Source organism: Dama dama, chromosome 17 (genome assembly GCF_033118175.1).
Source record: "Dama dama isolate Ldn47 chromosome 17, ASM3311817v1, whole genome shotgun sequence".
NCBI classification, from domain to species: Eukaryota; Metazoa; Chordata; class Mammalia; order Artiodactyla; family Cervidae; genus Dama; species Dama dama.
The window spans coordinates 62,585,076-62,613,017 of record NC_083697.1 but is presented as its reverse complement, the minus strand read 5'-3'; the positions used below and the strand labels follow the sequence as shown (position 1 = coordinate 62,613,017).

The 27,942-nt window shown below is 39.3% G+C and overlaps 2 protein-coding genes across 2 annotated transcripts in view; one reads left to right on the top strand and one right to left on the bottom strand.

Annotated features, from left to right (window-relative positions):
• RFC1 (replication factor C subunit 1) overlaps positions 1–27,942 on the top strand; it is a 75,598-nt gene that overhangs the window by 42,818 nt on the left and 4,838 nt on the right. The window contains exons 5-22 of the mRNA XM_061164578.1: positions 1,292–1,524; positions 2,436–2,513; positions 6,259–6,336; positions 7,474–7,561; positions 8,904–9,175; positions 11,596–11,703; positions 14,643–14,822; positions 15,956–16,060; positions 18,057–18,456; positions 19,970–20,079; positions 21,565–21,679; positions 22,991–23,082; positions 23,699–23,836; positions 23,983–24,078; positions 24,202–24,300; positions 25,465–25,619; positions 25,747–25,864; positions 27,251–27,396. Coding sequence (XP_061020561.1) covers positions 1,292–1,524; positions 2,436–2,513; positions 6,259–6,336; positions 7,474–7,561; positions 8,904–9,175; positions 11,596–11,703; positions 14,643–14,822; positions 15,956–16,060; positions 18,057–18,456; positions 19,970–20,079; positions 21,565–21,679; positions 22,991–23,082; positions 23,699–23,836; positions 23,983–24,078; positions 24,202–24,300; positions 25,465–25,619; positions 25,747–25,864; positions 27,251–27,396 — 2,611 coding nt within the window. The remainder of the gene's footprint in view (positions 1–1,291; positions 1,525–2,435; positions 2,514–6,258; positions 6,337–7,473; positions 7,562–8,903; positions 9,176–11,595; positions 11,704–14,642; positions 14,823–15,955; positions 16,061–18,056; positions 18,457–19,969; positions 20,080–21,564; positions 21,680–22,990; positions 23,083–23,698; positions 23,837–23,982; positions 24,079–24,201; positions 24,301–25,464; positions 25,620–25,746; positions 25,865–27,250; positions 27,397–27,942) is intronic.
• WDR19 (WD repeat domain 19) overlaps positions 20,074–27,942 on the bottom strand; it is an 86,204-nt gene continuing 78,335 nt past the window's right edge. Inside the window, exon 37 of the mRNA XM_061164577.1 lies at positions 20,074–20,721. The gene's annotated coding sequence lies outside the window, so the exon portion shown is untranslated. The remainder of the gene's footprint in view (positions 20,722–27,942) is intronic.

Genomic DNA, 27,942 nt, shown 5'->3' with positions numbered 1-27,942 from the left:
TCAGCAGCTACCGCCCTCATCCAAGGCCTCAGCATTTCCTCTGTAACTGTGCAGAACAGCTTCCTAAATGGGCTCCCTGCATTCACTTTTATCCCTTGACATTGTGTAATCCAAAGGACGTGACTTAACTTGGATTACTCACAACTCTGCTGAAAATTCTCTGTATTGCATAGAAACCTGGAATGTTAGGTCCATGAATTGGACGTGGTCAAGCAGGAGATGGCAAGAGTGAACATTGACATTTTAGGAATCAGTGAACTAAAAATGGATAGGAATGGGCAAATTTAATTCAGATGACCATTATATCTAACTACTGTGGGCCAGAATCCCTTAGAAAAAATGGAGTAGTCCTCATAGTCAACAGAGGAGTCCAAAATGCAGTACTTGGGTGCAATCTTAAAAGACAGAATGATCTCAGTTCCAGGTCAAACCATTCAGCATCACAATAATCCAAGTGTATGCCCCAGCCACTAATGCTGAAGAAGTTAAAAGTTGGACAGTTCTGTAAAGACCGACAACACCTCCTAGAACTAACACCAGAAAAAGTTGTCCTTTTCATCATAAGGGACTGGAATACAAAAGTAGGAAGTCAAGAGATACCTGGATAACAGTCAAGTTTGGCCTTGGAGTGCAGAATGAAGGAGGGCGAAGGTTAGCAGAATTTTGCCAAGAGAACGCACTGTTCATAGCAGACACTCTCTTCCAACAACATGAGAGACGACGTTACACATGGACATCATCAGATGGTCACTACCGAAACCGGATTGTTTATATTATACTACCCTATCTAAAAGAGAACCCCTCATCCACTCTCAATCTTTCATTCTGTTTTACTTTTCTTCATAGCACTTATAACTTGACGGCTTATGTTTGTTTATATCTGTATCTATTTCCTCTTCTAGGCTCTAAGCTCTATAGGGGCAGAAATTTTGTCTTTTTAAAAAAAATTATTTATTTTTAACCGAAGGATAATTGCATGAAATTTTGTCTGTCTTATTCACTCCTGTATCATCAGTGCCTTGCACATAATGGACACTCAGTAAATATTTGTTGATTATGTGAGTAAATATACATGTTTATGTACTCTGGGTAGTCGCTGGGGGATATGGTGTATTCCAGACCTAGCACTGGTAAATGTGAGGGTAACTGTTGAATTTAGGAGATAGGAAGAAAAAAAAGTCATTAGCATCCCATAGCATGTGTATATTTTTTAGAAAGTTGGTGGAAATGGTTGTTTTTGTAGTTAGAATTGATGTTTTATCAAACCACATTTGGTTATGTTTCGTTTAAGATGAAGATGATGACTTCGTGTGTAAGAAGACAGCCTCTAAATCAAAAGAAAATGGAGGATCTACAAATAGTTATCTTGGAGCATCAAACATGAAAAAGAATGAGGAAAACACTAAGACCAAGAATAAGCCTTTGTCACCAATAAAACTTACCCCCACATCAGTGCTGGATTATTTTGGAACCGGAAGCATCCAAAGATCAGACAAGAAGATGGTGGCAAGCAGAAGAAAAGAGGTGAGTGTTCTCCATGCAGGCTTCTTGTTCAGGATTTGTACCCATTCGCTGTTGTTAATAAGAGGTGAAATGTGAATTTTATAAATAGATCAACATTTTATTGATGAAAATAATTTTCCTATGGGTAAAATGTGTGGCTGCTGTTTTGGAGCGTGAAGAAATTGGCATAGCACACATTGAAGCTTCTAATATTTGAAGGTGGGAAAAGATCATTTAATTCATGAGAATAAATTGTAATTCTTAGTGTTTAAATACTCATAATGTAAACTAATTTTACCGTTAACCTCAGCTAGACAAAACTGGACAATTGTTCCCAAGTGAGGTCATGAATACGTAACTTCGAATAGAGCCCACCCATTCTATATGTTTGACCTTTCAGGCTGATGGTTGGATTCATTTTTTTCAGACACTTAGGAAACAGAAATACAGATAAATAAATGAAAGTAGTTCTCTGAGTGGAAACCTGGCACATGGGGGGGTATGTGTGTGTTGATTTCATTATTGCCTCCATAAGACAGCGTAATTTCTCTCACTATTGGTTTGCCAATGTTCTGGGCTATTTCTGAAGTCAAGACACTAGATAGGATTTTGGGGATATTTCTTTTGAATATTTCAATAGAATAAGTGAGAGTCATCTGTCTGTAGGATATTTGCTCATTAGGGAATTGAATGTGATCATGGAGTAGCTGTGAACATAATTTTTTGGCTGATGCTGCGTTGAACTATATTTATCTCTCATTGGTGTATTGGGTTAGCAAAAAAGTTCATTTGGGTTTTTCCATACGGTTTTACAGAAAACCCAAACGAACTTGTTGGTCAACCCGATATTTATTCATCTACGTTTAAGAAAAAGCACCTTACTTTGAACTTAAGGTTTATGCTATTCTTGCTTGATTTTCTTTGAAATATAGCCTTCACAAAATGCAGATGATTCCAGATTAAATGATGAAGCCATCGCCAAGCAATTACAGCTCGATGAAGATGCAGAGGTACTGGCATTTTCATTAGATAATTGTAATCATTGGAGTTGTCGCTTACTATTTAGTCTACTCAGGCAGACAATTAGGGTAGTCTTATTTTGAATTTAGCCTCATTCTAAGAGTTACATGTAAAATAAGTTAAAATCTAAAATTATATGAAAACCTAAGTTTATATAAAAGATAAATGATGAGAGCAGAGGATAATTGTTTAAAGATTTATTATTAGATTTCTTTGAATGGAAGCTTCCTTTAGTATAAGTTAAATAATTTAACTTGGTCATATCTCTTTTCTTTTCACTATGGACAATCTCATCTACTTCTGTGGCCTTAAGTAGGTAGTGTGCATGTTGTTAGTGACCCCTAGATCTACCTTCATTCAGAGCACTGTTTGTAATAAACCTGTAATATTCATTTAATAAGTGTTTACTGAGCACTTACAGTGGCACGCTTCTAGGTGTTAAGGCTACTGCAGTTAAAAAAAAATAATGTCAGGTCATTAAAAATGCTGTGAGGACAAGAAAAGGGATAGATACTTTTGGGGTAATCAGTGGGGTTATTTAACTCAGACATTAGGAAACCCCTCTTAGGAAGTGACATTGGGGCATAAAATTAAGTGGTAAGCTTCCCTCCACTTGGAGGAAGATTTGCTCTAAACAGAGAGAAAAGCAGGTGCAAGCCTCCTGAGGTAGAAATGTTTGAGCTTGATGCCTTTGAAAGAAATAGCAGCAAATCTTGTTAAGTCGTGACTGGTCTTTGGTACCTACCAGAAGGACTTGGGATGGAAAGGAGTCTGGATTTTAGTCTCTGAGATGAGAAGCCATTGGAGTACTGAATAGAGAAATGACGTGACTTGATGGAACTTAAAAGAAAATTATTCTGGCTGTTATGAAGGTAATAAACCATGGTGGGGCAAAATCAGATCAGTTTGGAGACTGTTGGGGGGGGAGGGCGAGAAACAATGTTGGCTTGTACCAGGGTGGTGGTAATGGAAGAGGTGGTGAGACGTGGTCATAATCTGTACGTGCTTTTTGAAGACAGAACCTTCAAGTTGTTGCTGATAGATTGAATGTAAGGTCTGAGGGAAAGAGAAGATTCAAAGATAACTCCATGTTTTTTAACTTGAGCAGCTAGGTGAATGGTGTTATCATTTATTAAGACTGGAACTTTGGCACAGGGAAGTCAAGAAACCTGTTTTGCTCAGAAATGCCTAATAGGCTTCCAGATGGAGATGCAGAGTGGGTAGTTGGTAGAGGAATCTGGAGCTCAGGGGAGAGGTCTAAGCTCAAGATACTTATTTGGGATCAGTAGCATTTGAATGGTATTAAAACCAGTGTAACTAGATGAGATCATGGAGAGAATGTAAACAGGAAAGACGTGTCAGAATTGAGCTCTGGGGCCCTGTTAACAATGAGAGGTCAGGGAGACGAGGCGGATCGAGCAGATTTACCAAAGTGTCTAGGGAAGTGGAGCAGTCAGGATGGCTTGGTATTTTATGGAGGCCAAGTGAAGAAGGTTATTTCAAGGACAAGTGTTCATCTCTGTCAGTGGCTCCAGACCTTGGTGCCTGTTGTTTGAACCCTCTTCCTGTTGATTAGCTTAAATGTCGCTTTCTCATATTCCCTAAACTATGTTAGAAATTTCTGTGTACTTTCTGAACCCCCTGTAGCTACTGTTAACATTTAAGTGTCTTCTTAAATTGCTAGTTAAATGTCTTCCTGTATGGCGACTTTAAACTCTACCTGCCAGGGATGTTTATGTCACAGCTATTGTCCATTAGCACCTATTTTAGTGCTTGGCAGGGAAGAGGCTCTTGATAGCAGTTGTGAGAGAACAGTGTCCCAGTCTTCTGCAGTGTATGTGACTGTTCACGTTTTATTGATTTGGCAGTTTATAGTTTGTGTTTTCAAAATCTTTTTCCATCTTACGGTCTGTACTGAGTTTTATAAGCGCTACATACAGGTGTCCGTGTGACTCGGGAGCACGCCTGGCCTCGGTAAAACCGTGGGGTGAGTTTTAGGGCCCGGACTTCTTATCCGTCCCGAGTGCTGAAGGCTTAGCCGTCCGTTCCAAACCATCCTCTGCTTTCCCGTTTCCGTCACATTCTTTCAGAATCTCGTTTGGGCAATTTATTAGTCTGTGAAGGACTTTCAGGGTGTTAATCACTGACTGACGCTGTCCTTCTTAACTGTCCCTCTAAGAGCTTCTATTTTCCTCCCCTCTCCTTCACTTTCACCTTTTTGTTTATTCATTTAGTGAAAGTGTGCCCAGATCTAACTTGCAAGTCAGTATACTAAACACTATGATAAGCATTGTATTAAAATATAAGACTTTTGACCACATAATACCATAATTACCAGTAATTAATTTCTTTTTTTTTTTTCATTTATCTTTATTAGTTGGAGGCTAATTACTTTACAATATTGTAGTGGTTTTTGCCATACATTGACATGAATCAGCCATGGATTTACATGTGTTCCCCATCCTGATCCCCCCTCCCGCCTCCCTCCCCACCCCATCCCTCTGGGTCTTCCCAGTGCACCAGCCCCCAGCACTTGTCTCATGCATCCAACCTAATGGAAGTATTTAAATTTCTTCTAAAACAACTAGAATCTCGTTTACTAGAAGTATACTACTACATAGTGTGAAATTTTAGAAAAACGATGTAAAGTTCAACCAGAAATCCTTGCAGGACCACTGGAAGTTTAGAGTTTGGAGGAACTTTATATGATGAAGATTTTTTTTTTTTTTTTAGAAATTAGATGTGTAGTTCAGTTATGGTAAAGAAATGCTAGGCAACAGAGAGCATACTGATGTGTGTCTGTCTGGCGTGCTTATAGTTCTGTGTAGCTTGAGTTAATTCATTTTACAAATAAGAGGAGGCTTGGTTACTGAGTTCTTAGGGGCTTATACCAGTTTGCAAATCTTTTCTTTTGGATTGGTTTTGAGGTCCTTTCCTTTGTTTGAATAACGTTTTGTATTAGGCCATTTTATCAGGGAGCATAAAGTTATAATGAGAAATATAATCTGTTTCCACACATTCTCTTCTGGAAGAGTTCCGTTTAGCTGAAAGTAAAAATGTAATATTTGGAAATAACAGTGAGGTAACTAGAATGTCTGTATGTTATATTATTAGCATGTTAGGAAAACTTCTGGTATAATGACTTAAATTTTCAGAAGTTAAAACAGTTAAGTTACTACTGTGTTGTATACCTTAAACTAGTATAAAATTAAGTCTGCTATACTTCAGTTAAAAAAAAAAGATACATTTGAGTTAGTAATTGAAGATAGAAGTTTGATGATACTAGTGGTAGTTGCTATAGTATGTATCTTAGTGTCATGTGCAAAGAAACTATATGATTTTCTTGATTTATTCAGTTTTTTGTGCCCCCACCCACGCTATTGCTTTTTGTGTTAGGATAATGATTCTTTTCTGAGCCCTTCTTAGAGTTTAGAATAAATAGAAATGAGAGATGTGTAAGTATTGCATTGGGACCATTAACAAAAAGCTGAAGACTTGGATCTTTATCCTCAGATCCATCTATCTTGCCTGCAAAATGGCAGTATATGTTCTGCAGTCTAATTTGACTTTTAGCAAAACAAACCTGTGATACTTAACTTCTAAGTGAAAAAATGTCAGTTACTTTCTAGAAAATGTTTTTCCAGTTTCTTTTAAGTATCATGAACCGAACATTTTAAAGCTTTTTATTTATAAAAAGAAAAAAAAAGCAACTCACTGTGTTGACACTTTTTGCAGCTGGAGAGACAACTGCACGAAGATGAAGAGTTTGCTAGAACGTTGGCCATGTTGGATGAAGAACCCAAGACCAAAAAGGTAGTGTTTTACCAGGCTGTTTGCACTCTGAATGTACAATACAGATCAGTGTTTCCTTTCAGACCTTTGTATTCTGGGCTCTGGGGATACAACCATGAATAACTCTTCTAGAGAGATGCTTAAAATTATTTCAGTTAACGAAAATGTTTTTGGGGAAGCTCATTGAGAAACTTATTCTTCCTAAAGGAAGGTTGATAGGACCAAAGCTAATCAGAACCCTTCTTCACAGAAAAACAAATTGTAACTTTGACTTACTGTCTGTCCCAAAGAGGGTCTTATGTTCTTGTTCAGAGAATAACACTGATAAATAAAGATCCCAATGGAATCTAAAGTTTAATAACTGTAATATTAATTACTGTCTTTTTAAAAGCATAATTTGCTGTTTGTAGCTAGCTAACTTTAAGATCTGTATTAGGACAGTCTCAAATAGTGAGTATTTTGGGGGATCTCTGAAAGCATCAAGATTTTTTTCTTTAAGCACTTGATCTCCAAAAAACTAGCCTTATTTCTATTGAATCATACTCTGTTAATATTGTCAGTATCAATCTGACCATTTTAAGAGATTTTACAGCAGGCAGATGTAAGGCAGTATAGGGAATGGTGGAGACTTTGTCATTAGAAAAGCCTTATTATTTCATCTAAAGACATTCAAATTGAGAATACTGCATCATACACCCCAATTGTGACCTTTCTGTAAAATGGAGTTTTGAAGAGCAGTGGAGAGAATGGACATTTTTTTCTCTTTTGAGAAAGTACTCTGTTTTTCTTTTGAGCTTTAGATTGTTGTTAGTCTTTTGGGTTAGATTTTAGTTTTTAACTGCATGATGCTAACAGTTTGCGAATTGAGATGAAAGCAGCAGAAACAGGCTTTCACTTTCAGAGTCACAAGCGGGGAACAACTGGGATAGTTTTTTTAGGAGTATTTTTATACTCTTTCATCTGTTTCCTCATGTGTAAAATTAAAAGTAATTAAACATGTTTCATCTGCTCCAGAAATTTTGTGTAAGAATGAATGCAAATTTATTGCATTGTTTTGCTACTTTGGAAGATGACCCTTAATCTTTGGTTGACTTATCAACATACTTTGTGGTAAAAGTTTTCCTGTTGTTGCATTTGACACTTTTTACATTTTCTTAGGCTGAAAAGGACGCAGAAGAAAGAGAGACGTTTTCATCTGTACAAGTGAATTTATGTAAAGCAGAGAAACCTAAATATCCTCATAAAGGTAAAACTAGCAGAACAAAGTAAGCTGGAACATTTATCTTTATGGAAGAAACTTCATGTAACCTTCTGTTTAAACATTTTGTTCAATAATTGCCTGATACTCTTTTTTTTTTAAATTAATTTATTTTAATTGGAGGATAATTACTTTACAACATTGTGATGATTTGCTATACATCAGTATAAATTGGCCATAGGTGTGCATGCGTCTCCTCCATCCTGAACCCCCCCACCCCTTCCCTCCAGATTGTCACAGGGCACCTGTGTGCGGGGTGCCTGTCACATGGTGACGGGTTGGGTGCCCAGCTTCATGTATCAAGCTCGCACGGGTTGTCTGTGTTACGCACGGTAATGTATGTTTCAGTGTTGTTCTCGCAAATCATCCCATCTTTGCCTCCTCCCACTGAGCCCGAAAGTCTCTTCTCTGCGTCTGTGTCTCCTTTGCTGCCTTGTACATGGGATCATTGGTACCATCTTCTAGATTGCGTACAGTTAATATACAGTATTTGTCTTTCTTTTTCTGACTTCCTTCACTCTGTATAATAATTGCCTGGTGTTCTTAGGTTGACATTATTTCATAGGAGTACCGGAGCATGTTCTACTTAGATGCTTGGCAAACTGTGTGGATGTTAGCTGGTACAGAATGCCTGTCTGCTCTGTAATTGTTGTTTGGCTTCGTGTTAATTTCCAAGTGGTAGTGCAAGTGTGTGGACTTCAATACATGAAGACAAAAGACTAGAGGTTTCAAGCTCGTATAGTTGAATCGTTATCGTCCAGGTCATCTGAAGCCCTTCTGCTAGTTGTCTGTAGGTTTTAGTTTTTTTTAAGTGGTCCTGATATCTAACCATGTGCTGGTGTGGTTAGATGCTAATAGATAGGCTTAATCTTATAAGTATTAATATATCTGTTCATATAATTTTAGTCTTGAAATCACAGGATTCTTTCAGACTTTATTACAAACAGAACTTTTATGTGACAGGATATTCTAATTAGTAACTTTTCTCTGTGAATTTTGGATCATTGAAGTTTATCTGTAGAATAAAGTCCATGTTCTCATGTAGTTTACCATCTCATTTCAATTAATGAATAATTTGTAGTTAAAAGGGCAGGTCTCTTATTTTGAAATGGTTACACAAAGAAGTAATATACAAATATTTAATTTTAAAAATAAATATTTTTTAAATAAATATTTTGTATAAACTTAAGAACTAAAATTATGAAGTCACCATATGACATTATGTCCTACTAAGATTATTCTGTTGAAAAATGAAAAAATAATCTTGATATTGGGTATCATTTTTCAAAAACAACATTTATAATCCTTTCTTTCTTCCTCATAAAAACAGAGCAATTTTCAGATGAAAGAAAGAACTTCAGCCCTAAGAAGCAAACCAAGTGTGAAGGTTCAAGAGAATCCCAGCAACGTTCCAGGTCATCAGCTCATAAAACAGGGGAAACTTCTCCAAAAGCCAGTTCTAAGCTGGCACTTTTGAAAAAAAAAGAAGAGAGTTATAATAAAGAAACACAGTCTGTGGCCTCAAAACGAAAAGAAAATGTTATTGAGTTAAAAGAGACAAGAACTCCTAAGAAAATCAAAAGTTCTCCAGCTAAAAAAGAGGTAGACATTTTCGAAAAGGGTATCATTGGGGGGGGGGGGGGGGGGGGGGCGGGGCGGTGCTGTGTGTTGGTCCGGTTTGTTTTCAAGTTTTGTCTCTAACTTTATAAGGCATTATAGTATCTTAAAGATACTCTCTTATTTAAAGATGCTGTTGCAGAATATAGGTTATTATGAACAATATAGCTAAATAAGCCAGTATGTATTGAGGGTTAATGTGTATCAGATACTGTAGGTGATATGTCACGTAATCTTCACCACAAGAGATAGTTACTTTTATTATTCAACTTTTGAAGATGATAAAACAGGCTGAAAGGGTTTAAGTAGCTTTCCCAAGATCATCTGGTGAGTACGTGGCAGAGTCATTTCGAACTCGGGTCCTCTAAGGCCAGAGGAAAGGAATGTAGCACTGTGGCTCTGGACTTGGGCTCTGGAGCCAGTTCTGGGTCCTAGTCCTGCCGCTCGGCAGGTGTGTGACCTCGGCCTGGTCACTTCTCTCGGCTTCGGTTTCTTCATTTGTAAAATTGGCATAATAATAGTATACAATGAGATAATGTGTATAACCGTTGGGAACAGTGCCTGGTACATAATATGTGCTACATAAATTTTGGCTATTATTATTAAAATAATTTATTTGGATTTGTCCTGAATGTATGCCTTTTTGCTCCTGTTTAACAGTGTTGAGATACTGAAATCATTTTCAGAGGGATAAACAGTGAAGTAATGTAGAATGATTTTTAGAAGTTTTTTTTTGTTTTCATATATATTTGAGAATTGTTTCTTAGAGTCTCCAGTTTGAAACCACTTTATTAGGATCATAAGAGAAGCCACTGTTCCTTCAAGCCTCTTTGGCACTTGGAGTTAAAAGGAGAATATTATCTATTTTAAGTGCTCATCACCATTATTTTTTAGTGAAAAATTGATATGCTGATGATTTCTAGATGCTTTTCTTTTTGGTCAGTGCTAATAAATACGCTTAAGGGAACAATTAACTTTTTGGTCTCAGATTTTTCTTCACAAAATACTTAGCTGGAGAATGAATATTTTTCTTCAGACACACTAAACATGTTCAGTTTATAGACGCTTGTCTATTTTTATTAAAGCAGAATAGTTTTTAAATGATACTGTTGCTATTCGCCTTATTTTTCAAAGTTGGACTAGAAATGACTCAGAGAACTTAAGTAGTTTTGGGAACATGAAATTCTGTTTTATAAATTCAGTCTATCTCAGTCAAATAATTTTGACTTCACAGATGAATGTGCTTCAGATTTCTTTTATAATTCGTTTATAATTCAGTTATTTTTTCTGCAGAATTATTGTTATAAATGGTTTTCCCATTTTGGCATGCATTGTACTTTCCTATAACACTAGTTAAAAATATGATTTCCTAGGGCATGTGGTCTGGGCAGGTATATTTCAACAAGCTTCTCAGATATGGTTGCACACCATCATTTGAGAACCACTGTTAAAAAGTAGGATAGAGTCTAGGATTAGCCTGTAGCTTATGGCACAATTAACTCAAAACCAAAGCAAGTTACTCTCCTTTATTGATTAAATCATTTATTTGTATAAAAGTGGTATTTTGTCTACTCTTAGAGGGGTTTGAGGTGGCTTACAAGTTAAAAATAATGTAAACTTAGGAAGTGGAAAAAATGACAGAGATCATTCTTGTAGTGGTTCTTAATTACCTAGGATGTTCTTTCCCCAAATATACACATGTTGGTTATACCTCCTATCTCTGGATCAGAAACTTGGAGTGCATCCAGGGATTAAAGTTTAAAAGATTTTCCCAGCATTTTCTGAGACACACCCGTGGTCAGAACCCTTGAGAGAAACAGGAGAGATTAGACCCAGAAGGGAGAGTGGTAGCATATAGAATGTGTCTGCTTTTTGGAGTATAGCTTGCCCCTCGTTTGAGCCAGGTGTGTATACAAAGCCATTAATTCTCAGACTGTAGTGCTTATTACCCCAGGAGCACAGGGGATAAGTTACTTTAAGGGTATTCAGAGCCACTGGATAAAAATAGTATATTTTCTTCTGTGATTGTTTACTTGGGAAAAAATTAATTTTTCCACTGAAATACACATGATATATTATGGAATAGAATTTAAAATTCATACTAATTTTTGAAATAAAATACATCTTTTTGTTTTGTGGCTTGGGGCTAGCAAGTTAGCTTGTACGCTCAGTCTACCGTGAGGTTTGTGCCTTTAGGGAGAGTTGAGGGGTTTAAGAAGGGCTGATGGCAGGGCTGTTTGTAAGGTGTGTGTAGATGGGGGCGTACCTGTGTGGCTGAAAATGTTAGTGTCAGGATCAAGCACCGAAGTGACTTAATGTTTATTGATAGGTATTTTTACTTACTTTTTTATATGTATTTTTAATTTTGTATGACTTTATTCAGTTTTCTTTCTGTCTCCCCAAAGTCTATAAGTCCTGACGATGCTGAAAAGAGACGCAGTAATTACCAAGCTTACCGAAGCTACTTAAATCGAGAAGGTCCCAAAGCTCTGGGCTCCAAAGAAATACCAAAGGTAAGAATACTGAGAGGATGTTTCAAGGCCTCTGGCCTGTGGGTCCATGTATGTATTCACTATGTCTACAGTAGCAGAAAATTAATAATTAAAAATGAACAGGGCTTCCCTGGTGGCTCAGTGGTAAAGAGTCTGCCTGCCAATGCAGGAGATGTGGGCTTGACCCCCGGTCCAGGAGGATGCCACATGCCGTGGAACAGCTAAGCCCGTGCGCCGCAGCTACCGAGCCTGTGCTCTGGGGCCTGAAACGGCAGCTGCTGAGCCCGCGTGCCCTAGAGCCGGTGCTCGGCACCAGGAGGAGTCACTGCCGTGAGAAGCCCTCACGCTGCAAGCAGAGAGTAGCCCCCGCTCACCACAACAGGAAAAAGCCCACACACAGCCGAAAGTAAATAAACAAACAAAACAGAATAGGAAAACATTAGTCACCATCCTTAACAAATTGGGGAGTAGGATACGGCAGTCCCAAGACTAATGCTTTTTTGCCTTCATGGTACTTCATTATTATAATTGTGATATGTGCCCTAAGGGAAAAATCAGAGATTCTTTTAGGGAATCTGGTCCTTAAGTGGAGTTGTCGGTGGGGGAACAGTGTGACCGGATTTGCATTTCAGGCTGAGCACTCTTGGCTGCTAAATATAGAGTGCAGTGGAGGGAGGGGGAATAAATACAGGCAGATCAACGAGGAGAGATGGTGAGACTTGTCTAGGGTGGTAGCAGTGACCAGGCTGAGAAGTGAAGTAGCTTCAGTGAAAAAGGAAAATCTGTAGGACATGGTGATGATTGGGAGTGGGAATCGAGAATGAGCATCGGGTGGTTTCCTTGTTATTGGCGTGAGCATCTGTGGGTGGATACTGATGTGGCTGGAGGCAGAGCAGATTTGGGGAGATGATAATGAGTTCATTGTGACCATGCTGTGCTTTAGATGTATGCAAGGTAGCCACATGGAAATATTTAGTGGACAGGTAGCTTTGCAGGACTGGAGCTCAGAACAGAAGTCACGATGGGATGCAAAAGATTGGGCATTGTTGGCATGTAGAAAATATTGGAAGGACTTGATGTCACGTGGCAAACAAGGACAGAATGAGGAGAGACCTTGGACCTCGTCCTCATGAAGTGGAGGAGGGTGAAACCCAAAAACAGGCTGAGAAGCAGCGGCCACAGATGTAGGAGAAATCTGGTAAAGGTGGTATCACAGTAGCAGAGGGAGGAGGGGGTTTAAAGAGTCATTAAGGAGACTGAGAATTGTCCACTGCGTTTAGTAATGTGGATGATCCTCAGTGATCTTAGCAAAAGTTTTGATAGAATGACGGAGGCAGAACCTGGTGGAAGTGGGTTGAAGAGTGAGTAGGAGGAGACGAAATGGAGGCAGCATAAGTAGATGATGTTGGTTGTGACAGGAGAGGAGAGAGAGGACTTGTAGCTACAAATGGGAGGTGGCTTCAGGGGGAAGATGTGAGTGGCTTTAAGGTTTGTTGTTGGTCAGTCGCTCAGTCACGTCTGATTCTTTTGTGACTCTGTGGACTGTAGCCTACCAGACTCCTCTGTCCGGGGGATTGCCCAGGCAAGAACACTGGGGCCAGTTGCTGTTTCCTACTCCAGGGGATCTACCCAGATACGGGATTGAGCTGTCATCTCTGTAATTGGCAGGCAGATTCGTTACCACTGAGTCAGATGCTTAAAGCATGTTTTTTTTGATGATGGAATTGATCTACCAGAAAGTGAGAGATTGAAGATATCCCAGAAAGAGGATAATCAAAGGTACTATGAGGTTTCTGAGAATGTAGAAGGGCAGGGGATTCAGATCACAGAAGGAGGTATAGTTCCCATAATAAAGAGGGGCAGAGGATGAGCCAGAAGGGGCTAGTGGGCTGTGGAGGCGGCTGGAGGAAGATGCCAGGCTTGCCTCCTGTATGGAAGATAAAAAAGCTTCTGCTTGAGAGGGCTTGAGCCAAAGTGGTGTTCTTAGGGGGTGGACAGGTTTCAGTGAAAGCAAGGCCGTGGAGGGAATATTGGAGAAGAGGTTGAGAATATTGGGTGGTTTGCTGGTCCTGCAATGAGAGTTTGGGAATTAAAGAGCGTGGTAGGGAGATCCACAAGGTCATTTCAATCCTAGAGTCATGGGGACCTTGAGATGTTGTTAGTCAAATCTTTTCTCTCCAAACAGACTTACTACACTCCCCCTATCCCCCCAACAACAGTTCTTCACCTGGATGGTGAAGGATTGAGCTTGTATTGGGGCAGGCTTTGAATTTTGCTTAGCTGCTGCTTTGCAAGCATGTTTTAAGTCTATGTTGATCTCAATTCTCTTTTCAAAAGTAATAAGTAACTTGGAATGTTTTATATAGTTTTCATTTTGCTTGGGATTATACCATATTGAACCATTGTGAAAGTAAAAAAAAAAATCTATACCTGTACACAGTTCCAATTAAGATTAAATGTCTTTTCCATCTAGCCTTCTTTTGCTGAGTGTCTTTTGTCTTACCAGATTAACTTTTCAATCAAGAGATGGTGTGATAGGGTAAGAGCTCAAACCTGTGTAGTTTTTTTCAGAATTGAAACTTTTTTTAGCAGAAGCAAGATATTCTGTAGGTGCATTACATCTGGTTGCTTACTTAAAGTTATACAAGTTAACTAGTAGTTTTTTAAAAAGTGAGGATAGTATGAATGGATAATTTTAATAAGGTTTCCTAACCATATTGAACATACATTTTTTTTGTTGCTGGTTTTATAAGCTTGTTAAATGTTAACCTACATAAGAATTCCTCAGGATTTAATTTCAGTTTCTGCGTGTTCACTGTAAATTTCCTGCAGATTTTTTCATGCTGAGATTATTTATGATGTCAAATGAGAAAAGTCAACTTCCTGCAGTTTTGATGCCAAATATTTCTTTGGAAAGCTACCATGTAATTTCCTCTCTGCTTGAACATTTTGGTTTTTAGGGAGCTGAAAATTGCTTGGAAGGCCTTACGTTTGTAATCACAGGAGTGCTGGAGTCCATTGAACGAGATGAGGCCAAGTCTCTAATTGAGCGTTATGGGGGAAAAGTAACAGGAAATGTCAGCAAGAAAACAAACTACCTGGTCATGGGTCGTGACAGTGGTCAATCCAAGAGTGACAAGGTGGGTAGTGCTGGGTCCTCAGCAGGGAGAGAGCCTGCTGCCTGGGTGGGCTCAGGGTGCGACCATGCGTAGTAATGTCCTCTACACAGAGGGAAACGAGCAGAAAAAACGGAAAAGTGATTTCTTCCCTACGTTACTTGCTCTCCACAGAAGTGCTGTTTGGCTTCGACCTGGGATTTTGGTTTTCTAGTTGAAGGCACAGTTCCTGTTTACTTGGCTTTCTTAGTGTAGTATTCTAGCCAAAATCTTTTTTTGAAGATAGAAGCAAATGCAGTTTTCCTCTTCTTCTAGTCCCAAGTATTCCTATATATGCTGCTGTGAACTCCATCTTGAGTTTTTTAATTGGAAACTCTCTTTTATACTTAGTTTCAAATAATAGAATACCTGACTAACTGGTTTTGAGAGACAGCTTCTTATTTCCTTATGTTATGAGGATTCCAGAGGTAGGCAGTTGCTGGGGATGGCTCAGCCCCTCAGTGATGTAGCTAGACTTAGTTTTATCCTTCACTTCTGTCTTCGTGCATGTTGTCTTCTGTTGCAAGGTAGCTGCTGCTCTCAAGTTCACATTCAAGGCAGGAAATAGAGAGCAGTGGCAAGATGTTACACTAGGTGTAACTGACCTCGTAAGAGTTTTCCCGGAAATACCTCTTAAAGAATTTCACTTAAGTCTCATTGGCCAGAGCTGTCCTGTGGCCATTCAGAGTGATAGAGTTTGGGGAGGATGAAGATTCTTCTGATTCTTAGACCAGTCATGTCGTCCCTTGGAGATGAACACACTGGAGTTCTGTTAGCAGGGGAGACGGTGGAGGAGATTGTCTGCTAGCCAGTCGGGCCTGGGAGAGGGTGTGATGAGCTGGACTTAGGCTCTCGAGGCTTTAGCCTTTTTAGGGTAGAGAGAAAGGGAAAGCAGCCCACAAAAGGGGCAGTGTGATACCCTGGGTGCCAACCCACCATTCTTAGAGGAGGTTCTGTTATTTTCTTTTTAACGATGCTTTTTCATGCATACTGTTTTAAAAAATATTCCAGTGTTACCTAGTTTACAAATGTGGTTTTTCACCTTCTGACAAGCCTGAGTATCAGATTTTTTTTTACAGAATGTAATGGTTTCAATGATTTACATTTTAAATTATTAGGCAGCAGCCTTGGGGACAAATATTATTGATGAAGATGGCCTGTTGAATCTGATTCGAACTATGCCAGGCAAGAAGTCCAAGTATGAAATAGCTGCTGAAGCTGAGGTTTGTATAAAATGAACTTGACTTATTTTTGTTGGTGTATAGACCTTTCCTGTTTCATAGAGACATTTCTTGGGTGAATACAGGCCTGTGGGCTAAAAAATTAACTTTTCCTCCTGCCGCAAATGAACTTCCCTTATTTCCTTTTGAGTAGGTGGACTCAGCTGTAGGCTGTTGTCATTGATGTATTTCTTTACCTTTCTCAAAGGAGTATGAGGAGGAAGAGGGGAAGTACATTGTACTTCCCACATCTATTAATTACTGATTCAACTGTCCATATTTTCCTTATTCTTACAGTAAAGCTGTGCAGAGCTTCTTGATTAAGAATTCTTTGAAGGTTATATCATAGCTATCAGCATGATAAAATCATTTGCATTTAGAACTATATCAGGACTTCTTCAGTTGTGACAGAAAGGAAGCCCATGTTACCTTTAGCAAAAAAGGGAACCATTTTGCCTCACATCAGTAAACCCTGACAAGTCTTGATGTGGGGACTGCTGGGTCTACAGACTGCAGTGCTTTTAACACGTCTCTCTGCTTCTCCGAGTGTTAGCTTCATTCATTTCCTCTATATACCTGTCCATGTGTGGGGCCCGGGGTGCCAGCAGCCCAGGTTTGATGTCCCCAGCCGTGACACCCAAGTGGTGAGGGGCCTTCCAGTTTATTCCAGTTAGAAAAGTCTTGGGGAAGGATTTGGATTGTCCCGTCATCCACGTCCCCTAATGTTCACTTACATAACATGGTGCAGTTCTCAAAACCAGGAGATGAACGTTGATGCTGAGTGTGTTAACTTCGCATTTAGCCCGTCGTCCTTGGACCTCACGCTGCGTTGGTGTGTCTTCTTAGTCTCCCCCAGTCTGTGGCGTTCTGGCGTCTTCCCTGCGTCTTTTTATGACCTTGATTTGATGAGTACCACTCAGTTGTTTTGTAGAATGTCTCTCAAGTTGGGCTGTTGATCATTTCTCATGGTGAGATTGAGGTTATGCATTTTGGGCAAGAAGACCATATAAGTGATACTGTGTCCCCCCCGGGGCATCCTGTCAGCTGTGCATGACGTTGATATGTCTTATTATTGCTTAGGTCATGTGATTTCTGCCTGGTTTTTCCACTAGTGAAGTGGCAGTTTTTCCTTTTGCAGTTGATAAGTATCTTGGGGAGACACTTTAATACAATGCTAGTACCTTGTTTTTCGTCAAATTTCCCACTAATTTTAGTTTTCATAGATCATAAAATTCACCTGTTTTAAGATGTATATTAGTGGTTTTTAGTATATTCACAAGATTGTACAACTGTCAGTACTGTCTATTCCAGAACAGTTGGCTCACCTCCCACAAAAACTCTGATCCACTATCAGTCTCTCTTCATACCCACCCCTTGGCAACCACTGCTCTATTCTGAACATTTTGTATAAAGCGAAACATGTAATATGTGGCCCTCTTAACCTTTTTTCACCTAGCACCTTGTTTTCAAAGTTAAGCTATATTGAAGCATACATTGGTGCTCCTCTCCTTTTAATTGGTGATTAGTATTTCATTGTGTGGATATACCACGTTTTATTTGTTCATCATCTGATGGCCAAAAGTGGTTGTTTCCACTTTTTGGCTATAATATTTGTATATATAAAATATAATTATGCTGCTGTGAACATTTGTGTAAATGTTTTTGTGGAGGAATAAAATATTAACTAGTCACAAAGCAAAAATTCTTAATCCTTTTTTTTAAACTAATTTTACAATACTTAATTGCTTTCAAAGAGCTATTTTCATTTTTTTCAACTCTTATTTTTAAAATTGCATGTGGATGCTTTTGCTGTGTTGTTCATTTTTTTTTTTTAAAGTTTGGAACGTGGAGATTTCCACAAAGAGCAGAGTCTATTGTGAGAAGACAGACCCAGGTTGAGTAGCTCACCTGGGGACCTCAGCTTGCCCTCTAGAGTACATTTAGCAGGATAGAAATTCTGTATATCTCATCAGATTTCTTTTTTCCTCCAACTTTTAAGATGAAGAAAGAAAAATCCAAATTGGAAAGAACACCCCAAAAAAATCACCAAGGAAAAAGAAAAAGTAGTCCAACTAAGAAGGAATCAGAATCTAAAAAGTGCAAACTGACTCCCAAAAGGGAAAGCTCTATAAAGTCACTAAAAAAGGAAGCAAGTGTGTCTCAGAGAGGCCTGGACTTCAAGGAGCAGGCGGCTGAGGAGACAAATGGTGACGGCCGGGCTAGGAATTTGGCTGATGACTGCAGTGAAAGCAGAATGGAAAGTTTGCTCTGGGTGGATAAGTATAAGCCAACCTCACTCAAGACCGTAATCGGACAGCAAGGCGACCAGAGCTGTGCCAACAAACTCCTGCGCTGGCTCCAAAACTGGCACAAGAGTCCATCCGAAGATAAGAAACACGGTGATTTTACCGCTTCATTCATTCTTGTGTGTGTCTGTCACCACGTCATTGCTCAGGAACGCATATGTTAGGAAGTGTAATAGTTGGTTATTGATCTCTCAGCAAGCATTTATTAAGAGCCTGCTCTGAGCCTCGGTGGCATACTAGACCCCAAAAGTGGGGTCCCAAAGCAGTCTGTCATACTAGACCCCAAAAGTGGGGACCCAAAGCACAGTCCCCTTTAAGGATCTTCCAGTCAGTGAGGGAGACGTAGATAAACCAGCAATTAAGATGTACTGTGCTAAGTACTGTTACAGGGTTAAGTGTAGGGCACTCAGGGGTTGGAAGAGCGCGGACAGGGATTCCCATCCCTGGAGGAAGGGACAGCTAAGCTAAGACTTGGAAACTCAAAAGGAGTTAGCTTGGTGAAGGGAGGGGAGCGTCAGGTGGGAGAGCACATGTGTACCAAGGTCCACGACATGTGAGAGCAAGACCCCCGAGAGGGCCAGAGAGATCTGGGGGGAAAGGTGCAAGGAAAAAGCGGAGGCACACTGCGGAGTAGGCAGCCTAAGAACCCCGGGAGCATGCTTGCTTTTGCTAGGCATGGAAAATGAGCGGTCATATGTATTTAATGTCCAAACTATTATCGGAACTGAAGTTTCCAGCCACAACCCTGGGGAATATTGTGTGAGAACTAAAAAAGAAAAATTTAGTGAGCATCGTAGTGAATTTCCAAAGTGATGGCTGGGTTATTCGCAGCGAGGTCGTCACTAGACATGGGTCAACAGTGCCAGTTTATTTTATTTATAATATTTAAATAATATAATTTTGATGATACAGGGTTAAACTTAAACTGACCCCTTTTCTCTTTCAAAACCAAATAAAATGTGGTGTAAGTGCTCTGTGTGCCTAAAGAAGAGGTTTTGAGGCTTCAGGCGAGCTGTAGTCCCTTTCCCCAGGCCTGAGGTAGGCTTGACCATCTCTCTCAGCCCTTGTGTACGTACTGAACACCTGTTATGCTCCAGGCCCCCAGGATAAGGGGAGGAGTTGAGCTGGGCAGGATAGTTGCAGATGCATCATCTTCAATTCATTCTTGTTGTGGCCATTCTTGTTAATATTTATTAAGACCTGCCAGGCTCATGCTCAGCCCGTCCATCCTCACAGCTTCCCCTCTGGGCACATCGCTGCTGTTCCCCTCATTTTACAAAGGAGGAAACAGACAGGGGTTAAGTCACCTGCAGTTCTCCCAAAACCCAGGTAGTCTGCTCAGTGACCTATGCTTTTGTAGGAAACGAAGCTCATAAAATTATTGTTTTGAAGTTTTTTTATTTGAGTGAAAATGAGGTAGGGAGTAGAATTTCACTAAATGCTTGGGAAACTATTGCTTAAACTTTGCAAAAAAATATTTTGCAGATTTTCAATGAAACTGGAGGACTGCTCTTGATGCTAACCTAATGCACAGTTATTCCTGTCACTCCTGCATTTCTGTTAGGTCGTAGAGGTTAACATTCTGGAATTTCTTTTTCCCTAACAGCAAAGTTTGGTAAATTCGCTGGCAAAGATGATGGCTCCAGTTTTAAAGCGGCATTGCTCTCAGGTCCTCCCGGTGTTGGCAAAACAACCACAGCTTCTCTGGTTTGTCAGGTGGGTATTCTGTCATTACTCTCCTAAAGTCTAGCCTCTACAGTTTGCTTTGGTTCTGGGCCTATTTGTCATTTTCACCCTTTTAAAAATATTGGTAATTATAATAATAGGTGATATTTACTTGCGTGCCAGACCGTGTGCAATAAGCCCTTGGGTGCATAATCTTATAGATAGTATGTCTTACAGACTGCTACAGATGCCTTATATGCCCCTGTAGGAAGAGTTCTGTGTACCGAATATATGTACTCTTGCCATTGTCACGTGAGAAGTGAAACAGATTTGAGGAGGGTGGTGGCACAGTGTGAGCCCAGACGGTCTGTGGGATCCTGCCTCTGCTCTTGTCTCCACGGCTGCCACGTCCCTGGACCGGGAGCGCGTGAGGCGCTGGTGCAAACCGGGACTCGTGTATCAGAGTGTGTGCTGAGTCGCTCAGTCGTGTCCGACTCTCTGCGACCCCCTGGGCTGTAGCCCGCCAGGCTCCTCCGTCCATGGGATTCTGCAGGCAAGAGTACCGGAGAGGGTGCCACTTCCTTCTCCAGGGCATCTTCTCGACCCAGGGATGGAGCCCAAGTCTCCTGTGGCTCCTGCGTTGCAGGCCGATTCTTTACCGCTGAGTCAGCAGGGGAGTCCAGATGTGTCAGACTGGTTTGAAACAATACATGAAGTAGTATCAGAAAAATTAAATGAGAGATTTTAAACTTACTTTAAATTCATCACTGCATTTCCCAACCCTTTGTCCCACAGGTCGATGTTTTTGTTTAGTCTTTTTTATTATAGACCATAAATTTTTAGCTCGTATAATAACTATGTATTTTCTACTCTATTATTTAACATTTAAAAACAAAAACAAAAAATGTTTTCCCTAGTCTTTACAATTGTGAATATGACGCCTTTTTCCCCCTTTATTATTATCATTACTTTTTTGTGGAATTAATGGTTTTGCATAATGCCTTAACATAATGATCACTTTTGGGAAATAAGCCCAAGTTAGTTGATTTTTCACAATTTGAGAGGGAGATTATATGTTGGGATAATTTGACAAAGAACAATTTGACTTTATAGTTTATCTTGAAGAGTCAATGAATACTTTTTGCTATCTTAATGTACTTTTTGATATCTTAATTCTATATCTGGTGTTGAAATTTTGGGCTAGTTATATTTAATCCTTTTAGGAACTTTAAGAAGCGAACTTAGTAAAATTGCTTGCTCAGATATGCTCTTCCAGATTAGTTATATGTAGCATTTAAGGTTTTAAAACCACACTTGTGTGTGTTTTTGTGTGTTATGTATGTATATGATATTTTTAAAAAAATCTTATTGTGATTCATGTTATAGTTAATCTCATTGTCTATTAGTATCCTACTTTATCTTTTTACCCATGGTTACTTATGTGACTTTTCTGGCCTCCGTCTTAATTGCTTTGTTTTTGTGGGGAGAGTTAATAATTTGCATTGTGATGGTAATGTTTTCCAACGTTTTGATTAGGAATTGGGATATAGCTATGTGGAGCTGAATGCAAGTGACACTCGGAGTAAGAACAGTCTGAAGGAGACTGTTGCTGAGTCGCTGAATAATACCAGCATCAAAGGCTTTTATTCAAGTATGTGGGTTTCCTTTTTTTTTTGGCGGAGGGGTGGGGAGAGGTTATGTAAGAAAAATGGGTTCATTTCAACGTTCAGTAACATTACTATGATTGAACATTACTGTGTGCTAAACACCCTATTAAATCCTGGGGTTATTGAGAGAATGACGTAACCCTGATAGGCAGCAGTTACCTTCTGTCCCTTTGGTTCTATTTGGGACATTGGGGAAAGCTACCATGACAGGCTGACATTTGTTCAAAGGGCCTTGAAGAATGAGAAAGAATCATTTGCAGGCAGAAGAGATTATTTCAGGCAAAGGCAGTAGAGAAGGAGACAAGACATGGTATGAAAGGGCCGCTGTTGCAGGTTGCAGCTAGTGGGCTGGTGTGGCCAGAGTTCATGGGGCAAGTAGGATATTCAGATTACAGACCGTACTGCGAATTTAGAATCTGTGGTATTTTGCCTGGTTACTGAATGGTACAGATGATTGTTAAAAAGAATTTGCTCAGGAAATGTCACTTATATGCATGATTATTGGGAATGTAAATTGGTACAACTCTGGAGAGCAGTCTGACAGCATTTCTTGAAGTTATTTAATAAATTATACATACCCTTAACCCGGAAATTCTGATTCCTAGAATTTAGCAACTGTTATACTTGTGTATATGCAAAATGACACATACATGTAGGGATATTCATTTCATACAATTCATAATAGCAAAAGATTGAAGGATCTTCTTATTATATCAATGAAAAGTGATTGATTTTTGATCTATGTGTAAAATGGAATATTACAGCCTTTAAAAAATGAGGTGTTCTGTATCTACAGCGAAGGAGCAGAATACGAAAATATATTAAGTGGTAAAACCAAGGTGTGTGTGTGTGTGTGTTTTAAAAATAGAAATTCCATTTTATTTATTTTTTTTTGGTCATGCTATGTGGCATGCGAGATTATCGTTCCCTGCCAGGGATCAGACCCATGCCTTCTGCAGTGGAAGTGCTGAGTCTTAACCACCAGGCCATCAGGGAAGTCCTGAAGGTGTAAATTTTTATGTACACATGTTTTTAACGTGTAGGATATCTCTTAGGAGTATGTACCTGAGTTTGTTTACCTCATTTGCCTCTAGAGAGAGAAACTGCATGCCCTAGTGGACAGAGGTGGGAGAGAATTTCACTGCCTACTCTTGTGCATTTTGACTTTTGTATCATGTACCCATGTTATTTATATGTATGTGTATATGTGTTTTGTTTTTTTTTTTTAAATAGCAGTGTTTGAACAACAATTTTTTTTTTTGTGTCCCATCCCATTGCTTCTCACCATGGGTCAGGTGGAACAGTCCATGCAGTAGGCATGAAGCATGCTCTCATCATGGATGAAGTAGATGGCATGGCTGGCAATGAGGACAGGGGAGGAATTCAGGTAATAAAAGGACTGTATGTTTGTAGTGGTACTGTTAATTTTTAGGTTTAAAAAAAAAAATTAGAAGAGCTAATTATAATTACAGCAATTAAGGCATGTTGCTGAGGAGGTTTTAAAGCCTAAAATACATGGATGAAACTGGAGCCTATCATACAGAGTGAAGTAAGCCAGAAAGAAAAACACCAGTACAGTATACTAACACATATATATGGAATTTAGAAAGATGGTAGTGATAACCCTGTATGCGAGACAGCAGGAGAGACACAGATGTACAGAACAGTCTTTTGGACTCTGTGGGGGAGGGCGAGGGCGGGATGATATGGGAGAACGGCATTGAAACATGTAAATTATCATATGGATCTCCAGTCCAGGTTCGATGCGTGAGACAGGGTGCTCGGGGCTGGTGCCCTGGGATGACCCAGAGGGATGGGATGGGGAGGGAGGTGGGAGCGGGGTTCAGGATGGGGAATGCTTGTACACCCATGGCGGATTCAAGTCAATGTATGGCAAAACCAATACAATGTTGTAAAGTAAAAAAAATAAAAACCTAAAATACGTACATTTTGTGATTTTTCTTTTTTACAAATTACATTTATGTTGCAAATTTGCTTTTCAGGAATTAATTGGCCTGATAAAACATACAAAAATTCCCATTATTTGTATGTGCAATGATAGAAATCATCCCAAGATTCGCTCTTTGGTTCATTATTGTTTTGATCTTCGTTTTCAAAGACCTCGGGTCGAACAGATTAAGGTATGATAATTGGAATTTTTTCTCCATCACACTGTCATGTATTTTTTGGGTCAATTTTTAAAAGTACCTGATAAATATTTTAAAATATCTGATTATGTGAATTAAAAAAAAGTCATTGAAGGTTCATTCTCCCTTGTCAATTTCAGGGTGCTATGATGTCTATTGCATTTAAAGAGGGTCTAAAGATACCCCCTCCAGCTATGAATGAAATAATTTTGGGAGCTAATCAAGATATCAGACAGGTAAATTAAATATATGTTATATAGCAGTTGACAATTTTTTTGAACTGATGCCTTTAGTGTTTTGGGGACGGGGAGTGGCAGTGTTTTCCTATCTTGACAGTATCTTGCTTGTGATTCTTTTAGGTTTTACACAATCTGAATATGTGGTGTGCACGAAATAAGGCACTAACCTATGACCAGGCCAAGGCTGATTCTCATAGAGCCAAAAAGGATATCAAACTGGTAAAATGAATTTCCATTTCCTACTTTCTTAGCCAAAACATTTCTTCTCCTATCAGTATTAATCTAATGGAAATGGTTATTATAGTGCATAGAGACATCTACACAACCTATGGATGTTTATAGTAAATAAATATAGATATAGCTGCTAATAAAAGTGTTTTAATTCAAACAGATTTTTCCTGGAGGACTGTCAGTGTAATTGTAAATTTTGAGAGAGGAAGTTTATGCCTTAGTAGTTAGCTTTTCCAGAGTCCCTTGTATATGGGTTTCAGGTTTTGAATGGTTTTGAAACTTCAGAATAATCTTGTTTCAAATGGTTTATAGTTGACCTCTCTGAAACTAGACTAGAGGTCTATATAAATTGAGATTTCCTAGGTATGTCCTGTCCCCAGACTTGTATAATGTCCCCTACTATCAACATCCCCTCCCAGAGTGTTACATTTGTTATAATTGATGAACCTACACTGACATATCATTATCACCCAAAGTCCGTAGTTTAACATTAGGGTTTGCTCTTGGTTTTATATGTTCTGTGAGGTGTGACAATGTGTAATGGCTTGTATTGTAGTATTGCACAGAATACTTTGCCGTTAAAATCCTCTTTGCTTTGCCTCTTCATCCCTCACTTCTCCCAACTCCTGGCAACCACTCATCTTTTTACCGTTTCTGTAGTTTCAGGTTTTTCAGAATGTCCTACAGTTGGAGCCGTATAGTATGTCACCTTTTCAGATTGGCTCCTTTCACTTCGTGGTGTCCATTTAAGGCTTCTCCATATCCTCTCATGGCTTTATAACTTTTTTTTTTTTTTTTTAGTGCTGAGTGGTAGTACAGTGTTTGGATATACCATAGTTTATCCGTTCATTCGCCTGTTGAAGGACATCTTGATTACTTCCAGGTTTTGGCAGTTTTGAATAAAACTGCCATCAGCATTCTTGTGCAGGTCATTTTGTGTTTTCAGTTCATTTCGGTAAACATCAAGGAGCACAGTTGCTAGATGGGATGATAAGAGCTTTGTAAGGTCTGTCTTCCGAAGTGCCTGTAACATCTTGCGTTCCCACCAGCAGAGAACTGGAGTTTCCGCTGCCCTGCGTCTTAGCCCGCGTTCGCTGTTGTCAGCGTTTTGGATACTGGCTGTTGTACTAGCTACGTCCCTCTGTCTTTCAGGGCCCGTTTGATGTTGCCCGGAAAGTGTTTGTAACTGGAGAGGAGACTGCTCACATGTCACTTATGGACAAGTCAGATCTCTTTTTCCATGATTATTCGATAGCACCCCTCTTTGTCCAGGAGAACTACATCCATGTGAAGCCTGTAGCTGCAGGGTGAGTGTTCAGAGGTGGTGAGGAGTTGGGGTCAGCTCCCTCGCAGCCCTCCAAAGGCCAGGCACCCTGGGAGGGAGGGATGTGGGGTGCGGACCGTGGTGTAACCCAGACTGGTGTATTCCTACAGGGGTGACGCGAAAAAGCACTTGATGCTTTTAAGCAGGGCAGCAGACAGCATATGTGATGGTGACCTAGTGGACCGTCAAATCCGGAATAAGCAAAACTGGAGTCTTCTGCCCACACAGGTAGGCATAAGACTGCCCTTAAAGTGCAGACTTTGCTTTAGTTAGAGCAAAAATAGCTTTTAGCTCCTGTAATTTTTTGAATATCAGATAAACATTTAAACTCTTAATGGCCAAAATACAGTCTTTTATAAAATATCCTGTGGTCACTATTCTGTTCCTTAATCTAGCCTTATTTTTCAATGTTTTTCTATAAATGGACATATGGAATAGGAAAGTTAGATTTTGGTCGTAATTAAGATGTGACTCTAGTTTCATTTGCTTTCTTTTATCTTAAGAATCCATTTCTTTTTTGTAGTTCTTGGCTTTCCCGTATTGTTACTAAGTAGCTTATTCTTTAAGAAATGCTGCAGGGGCAGGTCCGCAACCACTTTCCTGATCCATGAATTCTGATTTTCTTCAACTTCCTTGCTACAGAGGCAGTTTTATATTGAGCACTTTATGTAGGTTGATATCTTTTACTCAAATAGAATTTTGCAAACTTTCATTGTTAAGACTGTTATTTGCTCTTGCGTTTTGCATATTTAATTATTGACCTGAGTAACAAGCAAGGGACTTCTGGAAGGTCTACTCTTCTTTTAAAGATACCTTTTTATTTTGTTTTAGAAGTGTTCATTTTTCTCTGTACCTAATAATTAATTATACCTATGAGGATTTATCCTAAAGAAATAATGCTAAACACAGCAAGAATTTAATGTGCAAAAATACTCCTTAAAGCGTTAATTCTGATAGCAGGAAATGGGAGAAAACCTCAATGGTCAGCAATAGGAGTCTGATTAATTATGGTAAATCCTCTTGATGGTATGTGTATGCAGCCTTTAAAATTGTAAAGGTGATCTAATATAAAGAACACTAATGACAGAAAATTGTTAGAGGAAAGCAGGGTAGAAAATTTATGTATAATTCCAGCCTTAAAAAAGTTAAAACCCATGGCTATAAAAGATAACCAAGGATACCTATAAAAAAAAGAACTTTCCTCAAGTGCCAGTTTACTTATTTCTCTAATTATTAGATTTTCCATGTTTTGATTGATCTGGGTCTATCAATATATTTTTTAAAAGACAATCATATCCCTCTTAAAATCTTCCCCATGACACTGGCCTGAAGTAACTGGTGTATTGAGACCCACTGACTATGGCAGCTAGGTCGGTGAGATGACCTCTGAGGGCCATAACATGTTTTGGTCCAAGGCATTTAAAGCAATTAGCTGTCTTCTCAAGTCGAAGCTTCCCATATCAGCAAAACAGAGACAGAGGGGAAGGGCCTGACTGTCTTGGAATTGGAGACTGGGGACAGTGTTGCCTCAAGAGGCTGCTTGGAAGCCAGCAGCTGCTAAAGAAGCAACTTAGTACTGGATTTAACTTGTGGACTGCAATTAATTTTTTTTAGGCCATTTATGCCAGTGTTCTTCCTGGAGAGTTAATGAGGGGGCACATGACCCAGTTTCCTACCTTCCCAAGTTGGCTGGGGAAGTACTCATCTATGGGCAAACACGATCGTATTGTTCAGGACCTAGCTTTGCACATGAGTCTCAGGTAAGCAGTATTACTCCATGCTCGGCGTTGTAAAATCAGGGCAGTGTATTTAGCCTTTATCTAATAATGACACCATGAGTCACAAAGATTTGTGTTTTAGTTTTGATTTTATTACTAATTAAATAAATGATCATGGATAAGTTCATGGCCCTGAGTTTTATTATCTATAATTAGTGTAACACTTGCTTTATTACTTAAAAGGATACTTTGGAAAATAAAGCCAGATGGTAGATGTGCCATAATGTTAAGTTTTAAAACTATATAAATCTGAGGTAGTGCTATTATTTGTTGTTATTGTGAGTATGTCTGTTACCAGGAGGCATACATAATGTCTTGGTCTCCAAAATACTTAATAGGAGAAAGAGAACTGTTTAAATAGATGAACTACTTTTTGCCTCCTATGCTAATAGTAAACTGACCTGGTCATTTGGGGTAGGGGATACAGTTTAGCATATTACAGAAGGTAGATACTCAGACAGTTGAAAACCAGTCTCCTTAGAGGGAGTTTAAGAAGTTCAAAAATTCTTGTTATTTGGTAAAATTCTG